Source organism: Numenius arquata, chromosome 12 (assembly GCF_964106895.1).
Source record: "Numenius arquata chromosome 12, bNumArq3.hap1.1, whole genome shotgun sequence".
Taxonomy (NCBI): Eukaryota; Metazoa; Chordata; class Aves; order Charadriiformes; family Scolopacidae; genus Numenius; species Numenius arquata.
In genome coordinates this window covers 7341671-7353347 of record NC_133587.1, presented here as the reverse complement: position 1 = coordinate 7353347, position 11677 = coordinate 7341671, and the positions used below count along the sequence as shown (strand labels likewise).

The following is an 11677-nucleotide window of genomic DNA, read 5'->3' as shown; positions in this document are numbered from 1 at the left end:
ACCTGTGATTTACTATACAGAAGCAATAAAAGATTTCGAAATAGCTGATATCTAGGCTGTCAAGGTCAGTTCAACCAGATAACACCTCTTCTCTTTGGTTGTCTTTAAAAGTTAAATCACCGGAACATTTGTGAGCAACGTGATATGCCTGGAATTGAATAGTTCTGACTTTCTGTTAACATTTGTTCCATATTGGCACAACTCCATTGGCTCTAATGGAGTAATAGTAGCTTATAATACTATAAGAAGAGGCTTAGTGTATATTATAGTTGTAACAGGTTGGGTAGATTTCCCCTCACAGTCTTGCACCTTAGCATGAGCTGCCAGAGCTCCCCGGGGATCTGGTGAGCACCTATGGTCTCTCAGCCCAACCTCCCTGGGCTCCAGGCTGTCAGAGCAGTTTCAGCAGCACAAACGACAGTCGCTCTAAAGTACACATTGCAATATGATTTTCAGAAAAGCAAAATTCTCGCATAGTGCTGTACAGTTTTTCATACACCATCGTTCACTCAGCCGGAGGCAGCCTTGACTTGGCAAAGAGCGTGGTTTTGATAACTGTCAAATTTGCTCTTTGCTTAACCATCAGGCTGTCAGTCACAGTGCTGGGAGGATGGCTTTTTTAAATAGACATAATTTCTTTTGATTCTGCAAAGGTTCAAATTATTTTCATCCTTCCTCAAAACTTTATGTTGATTTTAGCTTGTCATAATGGCAGAGAAATGTAACAATCCCATCCCTGGAGATCTCGGTACTGTGCATGTTGGGGAGAAACGTGTTCTGGCTGTGCTACAGATGCAGAAAGCCTCCTCACGTTAGCATTCACTGAGGTCTGATAGGATTATACAGAGGGAAAGGGGCTGTAGGTGTGGATTTAACACATTCCTGAATAGTAGGACTAGCCTGGATTGAGGGAGTGGCGAGATCAACTGCACAAAAGGAGTCTGGCATCAAACCTCTGAGCTGCAGGGCTTGACTCCCCTCTACTTGCTAAGCCAGGATGCGCCTCGCCAGGGCTCGCTGGGTGCCAGGCAGTGCCCACCCTTCCCTCCCGCTGGGAGCTGGACTTTGCAAACCGCTCCCCAGCCAGGGTGTCATTATAACATGCAATCGAGCAACTTGGGGTGGGAGTACCATAAAGCAGAAGTTTTTCACTAGTGAATTAAAGTAATTTGATTTTAGAGAATTTCAAGTTCAAGCCCACTGAGGATATTAAGCAGAGGGATGAAAGCCCCACAGCAGGATTTTTGCAAGAAGCTATCATGAAAGACAACATTTTTGTAATGCTACAAAGACTTTATAATAAACTACAGAAGACTGTTTATAGAAAAAAAATAGAAATCTTTATTTTATTACAAAATTGACTATTAGCAAATTGACTGGAGAGATTCAGCTAATGCACAAACTGCTTTACACATTGTAATATCGTTACATGTCTGAGTATAACAGCAAAGGAAAACAAATAAAAAAGAATTCAGGAGACAGACTAACAAATGCTAAACTTGCATCATTTCAGAATGTAAAAAAAATAAAAATAACCATTCATGGTTGTATATATAAACCTGTACTTGAAACTGCATCAATGGGAAAAATACACTAGTGACCATAATAGCTAACATATGGTATTACATGCAGGGCAGTGACAGCTTTAACCTTTAGATACAGGTATTGAAATCTCCACAGGAAATAGATCTCTTCGAAATGTTTATGATCCTTATTTCCTGTGGTTCTTTGAAACATACATTTTATGTTACTCATATGATGAAGTAACTATCCTGTTAGGATAATCATCATTTAATAGTGGCAGAACCCATAGGATTCCAATGATTCCATTTATGGATAAGGCCTTTCATGCAATAAAAGACCACTAAGGTTTTACAATAAAGATGTGATAAAATGGCTTGTGTGGGAGTTGAAGGCATGAAACTCTATGGATATGAGAAGAATTTGTGGCAGGTACAGTATTGCAACGGTATATTGATTTGAACTGCACAGTTCAAATCAAAGTACTGTGCAGGCATGAGGAATAAATCCTGTTATATACCTTTGTCCTTATTTCCCTTTTATTAAGGAAGTGAGTAGTGTTAGGGAAAGTATACTTCTTTAAGTATCCTAATTTTTAAGCCCTGTTATTAGCTTTATTACAGACTGCCATCTTACTTCTCAATTTAATTCTTGACATTGGCAATTTGATAAGGACTAAGCGAGTTTCCTTTCCCTTAAGCTGACTTCTCAGAGCTCTTCAACTCTGAGCTAACTGGGCCAGTTCAGCCGTGACTGTTGTTCCCTCAGGTGTCCTCTATGATCTCCACAAACTGGAAAACAGCTCTTTCCAAGGCAGCCTGTTGAACAGCTTGAGGCTGTAATAATTTCACTGTGCACTAACAAGAACTACAGAGAACACTCCACAGCTCATTACCAAGCTCTATCCTGTACAGTCCCTCAGCTGCACTAAATCAGTATATTTGCATAGGTATATGAACGTGCATGGTATTTTTCTTTCCTTTTAACATTGCTAAGTACAGCTGAACTAACTAACCAACCACATTTTTCCAATAAAACAGTATGGGAGTGTTTCTTGGTACTATATCTGGCTCCGCAGTTGTTCAAGGGACACGTGTTGCAGTTTCTCCACTGGTTGCCCTAGGCTTTGGCTTTCCCAATCGATGTATATTTTTTCAGACAAGGCAGCAGCAGGGTTGTCATTTATTTTCTGCAAGCTGTATTAAAGAGAAAAAAAATCTATAGAGTGATCGGTTATTTAAAAGCAGATAGCACTGAAAAAACTTCAGTTAAAGGAGTTAATATCCTTACTTAAATTACATTGGGTGATTTTTTTGCTGTGCTGTTGGCCAGCAAAAAAATATCTCCCACAGTATTTAAATGTCACTAGATCAAAGAATTAGTTTTCCAATTTAAATTTTGATACAAATAATCTATTTTGTTAGCTTATTTGTATAAGCTTATGAGGAGAGAAAATCTTACATTCAATTTTTTTGAACCAAAAATGTTAAATAAGTTGCAACATTTCATGACTATTTACAAGTCGATATTTTTCTTTGTCCTTCTGCCTAAAATCAAGTTTTCATATCTAAACTCTATATTGTGTATATTGTTCCTTCACTAGGACATTTTCTTTTTAATCTGTACATTGATGCTCAAAATCAAATGGTGTTTTTCAGGAAACATCTTCTAGAAATGCAGTGGAGAAGTTATAACAAAATAACGGCTATTATTTTCTCCAACAGTATACACATTTTGAATTCCCCATTTTTGACCTGCATCACATTGTGAGGATAAAGCTTAGAAAAACATCTGTTCTTTTGCACTCACAGTTCTATGAAAATTCTAAATGAGGTTCAAAGAAAAGTCTCGTACTCAGGAGGCCCTTATGCCCATACCTTATCGTCTGTGAAAAGCGATGGGAAGCTCCCGGCTGGGAATCAGTATTCCTGAATGGAGTGTTTCTACTGGTTTGTTGTCAGTGGCTACAATTCGGTATTTGCGAATGAGCTGAAACACAAACATTTCAGTTAACAAGCTTTGGTTTCTAGATCTTCTCATTAGTTTAAATGCTGAACAACCAGCCATTGTGCACGGAATGCCATTTTAGAGTATTTACCCAGCAAAGGGCCAAGTGAAGCTGTAGCTCTGCTACGCGGCGCCCGATGCACATCCTCTTCCCAATGCCAAACGGAACATGAGCAAAAGGATTTATTGAGTTCTTCTGAAACCAGCGCTCTGGTTTAAATTGAGTCCAGCCATTAAAGTACTCTTCATTGCAACCCAGGGCATGGCTGTTTATCATCAGTACGGTCTATAAGCAAAGCATTAGAAAGAGTCTCGTTACAAATTGGCTTAGAGCTACCGAGTGAATCAGCTTGTTGATGGAAAAAAATAACGCAACAGTAAAGGCGAGGCAGTTTCTTCAGAAGATGTCGTGTAATTCTCTGAAGATTAATTCAAACATAGAAAAGGTCATAGTTTCCTCAGAAAATCATGGGAAAGTTTGAAAAATTTTTTGAAATAGCACACCAAAATATTTCTGTCTAAATCCAACAGCAGTGCAGGCAGGTATGGGTTTCAGTTTATGGGAATTCTTGATGAGAATTCCTCGTTCCATATCCTAGGACTTATCCTTTGGCAAAGTCATTTTGAGACTGAAATATGACCAACTTTAGTGGTTTACAGGACAGTTAATCAATGACAAAATACTGTAGTAAGCTAAATTAATTGACTTACCCCTTTAGGTAGTACGTAGTCTCCAAGAACCATTTCTGTGTCAATGGTGCGAGTGGTAAATGGCACCGATGGTGTTAATCTACAGTGAAAGAAACAAAATGGGTTAAATTTCCAGCATTTTTTCATCCTGTATCTATCACAGTTTACATTAAACAACAACATGAACAAAATTATATATACTGGAGAATTCTTTCTCCGTAGTACACACTAGCTGGTAAAAAACTTTGTGATCATTTTGCTTTTTGCAAATTATTTGAAAATTTTACCTCATGGATTCTTTCAGGCATGCTTTTAGGTAAGGCATATTCTTCAAGTTCTCAGCACTTGGACTCTCATTAGCAGCCAAAACACTTTGTATTTCCTGGAAAAGCTTCTGCTGAACATGTGGATTGCGTGAAATGTTATACAAAGCCCACAGTAAACTATTGGCCGTCTGAAACAAAGCAAAAAGAAACATAAGACCTCCATTTGTGGTGACAGAAACAAGAAGTTGCCAAAACTTCAAAGTGTCATTTACAGTTGGTCACTGCCTTATGGTATTTTGTAAACCTAAGGGATTATGAGCCATCCCAGTTGTTCTCTATGAGTAATGAACAGAAGAAAGAATCTAGTGATTTCAGGTAAAAATTCACTCGCAATTAGGCCACTGAATCAATGACAGGATTATCTCACTCCCAGATGTTGTGAGGGTTAGGTTATGGAAGAAAGCAGGGGGTTGGAAGGATGCTAATTTTTAAAGGCTCTCAGAAAGTCAGGTTTACCGTTTCAACTCCGGCAATCTGGAGCTCTGCGATGGCAGCGTACAGCTCCTTCTTGGAAAGTTGTCCTCCAGAATAGATGTCACACAGGAAATCCTCCTGAGGGTTTGCAGAGTGTTTTTCCAGTCGACAGTCAATTGAGTGCTTGGCTGAGGGGGGAGGAGCAGGAGGTAATTAATGGAAAATCACTAAAAATACTATAAAAATAAAAAGATGTCTCACATGCAGGATTTTGAAAGAAGATACCAAGCTGTGCTCTTTTTTCAAGCAATGAGCATTATACTGAATAAATAACGGTATTTTCACTTTTAGACAGAAAACTTAGTCACAAAAATCACTGCTGAACAGAAGGAGCTTCTGCAAACTATTAGGAACTCTGTTTTCTTAAACTGGGAAAGGAAATCAGTGATGCATTGAGTGAAATATTTAGCAAACAGAAATACAAGTGTGTAAAATTTATTAGGTTGGATCTTCAAAAGGGATCAAGGTGTTAAAAAAAAAAATCAAAGAGACTTAACAGTCAGATTCCCTGAGGGGAAATTTAAGCCTTTGACTTACTAGGGGAAGGCAAAAATAAATAGGTGCCAAATTTCTATTTTTTTTTTTTTTAAACATAAAGGACTAGATTTTTCCCACCCTTTCTCATGAATATCCCAATTGTTAAGACCAGTTCCTAGTAAAGAGATATTCATGTCAAGTGAAGGTGTCAAACTGGTTTTTCTGAACAAAACTGGTCTAAAGGGTCTTTCCTAAAACCCATAAACTACGAAGCAATAAAATAAGTGCACGTGTGGCTGGCATGACCTCAGGTCCTGAAGTATCAAGCACTCATACCTAAGAGAAATATATCACTCAGCATTACAATCATCCAAGTGCCAAAACCTTTCTTAATCTTTAGCTACAACTGTCACTGTCTAGGAAAATATTGAAAAATATAAACTTAACTTCATATCTGGAGTTGGAGTAATTTTTACAACCTTGAAGGCCAATTCATCTTAAATAGAAAATTTTGTCAAAAAACCAAACTGTACCTTATTATTTAAATTGCTTCTGTTTTTAAGACTTATAACTATATTCCAGGTTGTTAAAAAAAATCTGTCGTTTTTTTAAGCAAACAGGCTTTTGTTGCATGTAAAATTCTTGTTTCTCAAGAAAACGACTCCCTTTGAGGTCCCTTTGAGGAAGGTTCCTTTGCTCACTCACATACCTTTACTTTAAAGAGATCATACACTTTCTGGCTGTTTACTTATATGATAGATTAAAGTGGACTCGTCACATTGCTGGCTCCCAAATTTCTGGGTCTTCCCTGGGGATTGGTTATTGCCCCACAACCAGACCTAAGTGTTAGTCATAAGAAAACAGTGCTCCCATGCTTGGAATAGGTTTGTGGTTAGCTGCAGCAAAGGTGTCTCAATCTGTGCTGAAGGCAGCAATTAACAGCAGCGTAGGGCAGTAGCAAGTATGGAGACAGTTTACTCCACCAAGCAGGAAACGGAGATGAAGGGAAAGGAGACAAAGCGTGTTTAAAACAATAACCTGTTTTAAATATATCATCCCATGCTTTAGTATGAGCTTGCCAGACTTTTGTGTTCAGACCCTTGTGAAGTTCCACGGGGGTAACCATCATCATTCCAAAAGTAGCCATCATCTGTGGTGGAGAAAGAGTTTTTGAAATCTTTCTTTAATCTGTGTATTTGCAATCTCTGAACAAAATTAGACTGTAAAGTAGGATGTAATTTTCAGGAATCAAGATTCTGGCAGATTTTCCATCCTGGACAGAAAGGATGGATCTCAACCGTAGACCATATCCAGCTGAAAATTAGGGACAGCCAATGGAGGACAGGAGGCTTCTCCAGTGGGTGATTCATTCTATTTATTTTAGGCACCTGTTTTAGAATGGGACAAGCCACCCTTTGGCAGTGCCTCTCTCTCCCTTGACAACAGATGGAGCTAAAAAACTAGGCCAGGCTAGATGCCTATCTTTTAGATGGCTAAAATTAGGCAGATACACATCACCGGCATCCAAGTTGCAGCAAAATACAGAGCAGGTGTGCTTGCAGGAATGACTAACCTCCAAATCCAGAGTATTTGCATAATCTCACACAACTCCAAGAGACACACCCAAGAAACAGCAGAGTTGCACAACAGGTGTCTCAGAGGGAGAGGAAAGTTAACCAACCCAACCCAACAACTCTATTTCCAGGATTCCCCTGCTGTCCATACAGCATTTCCCCCCTACAGATTTAGGCATTTCATAATGGGACAGTCAGATGGTCAGTACTAGCATTGCACATCTAAGTGTCACCTTAGATGGGGCCCCAGTAAAGACTCTTCCGTACCGTTTTTACAGCCTTGATGAAGTTCAAACTCTCTCCTTCTACATCCCGCTGCAGGAGTCCAAACCTCTTTCCATACAGCACCAGGCAGATACCTGTTGTTAAGCAATATTATCACTAAATGATACAAACAAAAGGGTGCATGGTGTCCACCATTTATTGTCAAAGAATCATTTGGATTATCCTTCTGAAAAATGGTCTCTGTTCTATGACACACACCTGTGAGAACAGCCCTTTAAAACACGTTCTGCAGGTTTGCCTCAGACCCAAGTAGCAGTGTATCAAGCTAAGATGCCCTACCAGTAGCACTTCACAAATAAGAATCACCACTGATCCCCTCACATGAGCAGCAGATCATTCTGCCAAGCAGGGCTGGCATATTTGGCAAGTAAGCTATTTGGCAAAGCTGCTGAAGAGAACCGAGTCGCAGGAAAACAGGTCCTGAAGGGGCCATCTAGTCCAACATCTCCTAGCCCTTTCCACAGCCAGAAAACACTTGCAAACACTGGCAGCATCCCACACTCCACAAGTTTCCACCTCTTTCCATTTGCCTTTTTTTTTTTTAAAGCTGTCACTTCTTATTTCTCCCTTTCCATAAGCAGCCATCACCACTGGCAGTGGAAAAAAAAAACACTTTCAGGAACTCAATACACAGGTTGGTGACATGAGCCAGCCACAAGCAGCCAGGTCTGGCAGAGCTCTACACCCAACCATCCCTCCTTGTTGGGAACCACTGCTGCAGTTTCTTCTGCCCTAAGTCATTCCTGGCAGATGGTCCCTCTCAATTGTTTCTAAAAATGGAGGCTCCTGTCTTGGTAACTTATTCCAGTGCTTCTCAATCCCAATGTAAACATTTTAAATGGGATTTTCCAACCCTTGTCTACATTGAGAACTTTTTCACTGTTACTGGATCATTTAACTGATCTTGTGCTGCTGATAATTAACAAATATGAGGTGGAAAAAAAATGGTCATGTGCTATCTGATCCCACTGTAGATAAATGCACTGTTTTTGGATTTATGACTATTTTTGATTCTTTTTACAAGACACATAGATAACAAGACAGAAGAGTTTGTATAGCTGCTGATGAATTTTGCAGGGGACTACTGACAGTCCCTTGGCTCCTCTGCAACCCACTTTCCATGGTATTGTAGCTGATAGTTTGGAACTAATGAGCTTACACTGTCAGCATAGATCGTACTTTAACTGAAATGCCATGGCAGGTACAAAATGCATACCATTCCCAGGAAAAAAACAACTTACTTTCAAATGACCATTTGTTGAATTCTGAATAGATATCTTCCATTTGTCCATTGCGGTTACAAACATCATCTATTCTGTGCATGAAGTCCTCCAGGACCTAAGTGGTGGAGAGAAGAGGGAGAAAAGAAGTCAATAAAATGACATCAACTAATAAAAATCCTGTGTAATTGAACATTTTAACTGTCTTTTAAATAGGTAGCAATCTCACCTAAGAGAGGAAGACTTTTGTTTCCTGATCTTTGAACAAGATTCAGTTTCTCCCTGTGTTAACATATGTTTGGATTTTACATGACTCTCATGCTATTACTGCTTGTACTCTGACAAACTGAGCTTTCCTCCACCAGGATGAAATGCTTCAGTCTGACACTGGGATAAAACTGGCATTTCACAATAAAGAGGATTAAATTGTTTATCACAGATGCTCCTCAAACTCAATGAGGAGCACAGAAGTTAGAGAGGGAGATGTTCCCTGACAGGAGGAACATAAGAATGAAGCAGTAAAGGCAAAAAACACTGAATGCAAGAAAAATAAGCAAAAGCTCTGATCTGCTTTTATTTCCCAGGTTTCCAGGGGAGTGGGGAGAGAGAAAGTTTCTCGAAGCGCTGTACCTCATTGATTGTGGTATCCAGTTTCGCAACTTCCCTGGGTTTCATTAATTTCTTTTGAAAGGCACTTCTTACCCTCTGCCAGTCCTTTCCCTCCCTAGATTGAATTAAAAAAAGTCAGGTTGAAAAGAGAAAGGCTTAAAGAAGAAAGAAAGAAGAAAAATAACCCACAACCCAAACCAGCAGCATGTGCCACAAGACCAGCATCTCCCGGGCCCCTCGGAAACCGCCCTGGCCCGCACCGGCTCCCCCCGCAACTCCCCAGGAGCCCCCCAGGTGCTGCGGGTGCCACTTACAGGATCAGCAGCCCGTAGCCCTCGTCGCGATAGTCCCGATAGGCTTTCCAGGGCTTGATCTCCAGGCGCTGGGGACAGGCGCTCTCCCGGCGGTACAGGGCTTCCAGGAGGCAGGGGGCTGCGATGTGCACCGAGTCGAAAGCCCCCAGCTTCATGCGGAAAATCTTGCCAAACCTCCTGTGGTACTCAGCCTGGGGGCGCAGAAAAGAAACACCCCCCCACATGCCCCGGTGAGTGCCAGGCGCTCCCCTGCCTCCCCCCGCGCCGCAGCATCCCCATCCCTCCGCCCGCCTCACCAGCGTCTCATGCTGCCGCTTGAGCCCCCCCTTCCAGAGGACGTCGGGCAGGCTGCCCATCAGCGGCCAGCTGGGGGGGCCGGGCAGGGCGGCCAGGGGGTGCCCGCGGCCCCGCGGAGCGGGGGTGGCCGCCGGCCGCAGGGCGCTGAGGGAGGAGGCGAGCAAGCGCTGCGCGGGGGCTGCGCGGCCGGCGGGGCTCATCGCGGCGCGGCCGCAGGTGAGGGCGGGATGCCGGAGGAAGATGCTGCAGCCTCCCATAGCCGCGCTGACAGACACCCATCCGCATATATGTATATATATAGCAGGCGGGAGGCTCGCTGGACTTTCATCGGGGGCCAATGGGAGCCCGGGGTGGGGTGAGGTGGGGCCGGCTGGCCCGGCCCGGCCCGGGGAGGCTGCGGGGCAAGCGGTTCATGAAAGGGTTCAGGCGAGGCAGGAGGGCACCGCGCCAGCACCGGCCGCGCCACCGCCCGCGGAGCTTCCCCGGGGGCTACCGGCGGCCAGCGGGAGGCAGGCGGTGGCCAGCGCGGCAGGTAGCGGCACTCGCTCCCTGGCGTTCGTGAGAACGGTCTCATTAAGCAATTTCTTACTCTTTTTTTTTTTTTTTTAACTCAGCTTTTTAGCGGGGCGAGCGGCCAGGGCACAGCCGTGGGAAGCGTGGGGGGTCTGTGGTGTTCATACTGCGGTGCACAGGTGGCTGAATAGTTCAGTCTTCCTTTAGTGTTTGCACTTGAAATGATGGAATAAAAAACGCAGGGAGCTGAGGAATAACAAGTTTTGGTGGGTGGACTGCTCTTCCCCTATCTGGCTGACTAACCACCTATTTATGAAAAGAGCATGTGAGTGCATCATCTTGAGAAGGCAAAATTCCCTTCACTGTTAGTGTTGGCAGCCATTAAATTCTGACAAAAAAAAATAATCAGTTATTGCCATGAGTCTTTTAATCGGAAACTGCTCACAAAGAGCCAAAGGTTTTCATGCTAAGTGAAGGCAGGAGAAGAGCTAGCACAGATAAAGAAGCTCAGGTCACCCAGACACTTAGCCTTCTGTCCTCCCCTTGCAAGACAAGTCAGAGAGGCTGCGGGTCTTGCTGCAAGACAAAAAGCTACCTGTAAACCAGAGCATTTCCAGGAAAGACAGGTATGCTACAATGAGGACTTGATTCTCTCCCACCCCACACTACCTTTTTTCATCTTTCTCAAGTTGCGTTTTGTGACTCAGCTCTTAATCCCTTTTATTTAAGTGTCTGACAGTAAGATGCAGAGTGTGCAGATAGATGGGTGTGTTAGACAAGGGACACGCAGAGGAATAATTAGAAGATGGATTTGACATGGAACCTGAGACCCATAAAGGCTCATGTCTCAAACTCAAATTAATCACAATAAAAAGACCAAGGTAGATCAATACAGAGAAAAATGTACAAAAAACATGACATCTCACTGCAGACTTCTGTGATTTTTGTACGTCCTTTCCAATCTTGCCCCTCTATTTCAGTGATTTTCTTCTAGGGGATCATACTACATGGGCCACAAGATCACTTTCTAGCTGGGCTTAACAATTATAGCTTGTTTGACAGTTTGCAACTTTTTTTTAGGGAAATACCACAACAAGTTGATATTCTTGGCATTTTTTTTTCTTTGAACTAGTTCTACTGAAAACACATCTTGCTGTCCTTGTAGACTGAGTGCAGTTTGGGCTTTGTTCAATGATAAGTTCTTCTGAGAAACCAGACAAGAAAAGACAATTTGTGTGCTCTCTGGACATCTGTCTATTTAAGGAACCAAAATGAACTCATTTGAAGGGTCACAGCTTAGTGCCTGTGAAACGATCTCTTTAGAAGACTCTGGAATAGGCAAGTCAAGACTAAACTGGGCACAGGTCAAT

At 42.3% G+C, this 11677-nt stretch overlaps 1 protein-coding gene across 1 annotated transcript; it reads right to left on the bottom strand.

Moving 5' to 3' along the window:
• Positions 1–3399: 3399 nt before the first annotated feature.
• Positions 3400–10051, bottom strand: CYP24A1 (cytochrome P450 family 24 subfamily A member 1). The gene is made up of 11 exons (XM_074157505.1): positions 9794–10051; positions 9498–9688; positions 9205–9298; positions 8596–8692; positions 7337–7428; positions 6534–6645; positions 5001–5146; positions 4506–4672; positions 4240–4318; positions 3620–3814; positions 3400–3510 (listed from the first exon to the last, which is right to left on the bottom strand). Exons 1-11 carry the CDS (start codon positions 10049–10051, stop codon positions 3400–3402), a joined length of 1542 nt encoding a protein of 513 aa, XP_074013606.1.
• Positions 10052–11677: the final 1626 nt, after the last annotated feature.

Bases quoted from the DNA above. Each gene is read 5' to 3' on its own strand.
- CYP24A1 (XM_074157505.1), bottom strand. From the start codon at position 10,051: ATGGGAGGCTGCAGCATCTTCCTCCGGCATCCCGCCCTCACCTGCGGC. The intron at 5,147-6,533 runs GTTATTGTTTTA...CTCCCCCCTCAG, and splicing joins GGATGATATATTTAAAACAG to CCAAGCACTCAATTGACTGT. The intron at 3,815-4,239 runs GTAAGTCAATTA...CTTTGCTTATAG, and splicing joins ACTACGTACTACCTAAAGGG to ACCGTACTGATGATAAACAG.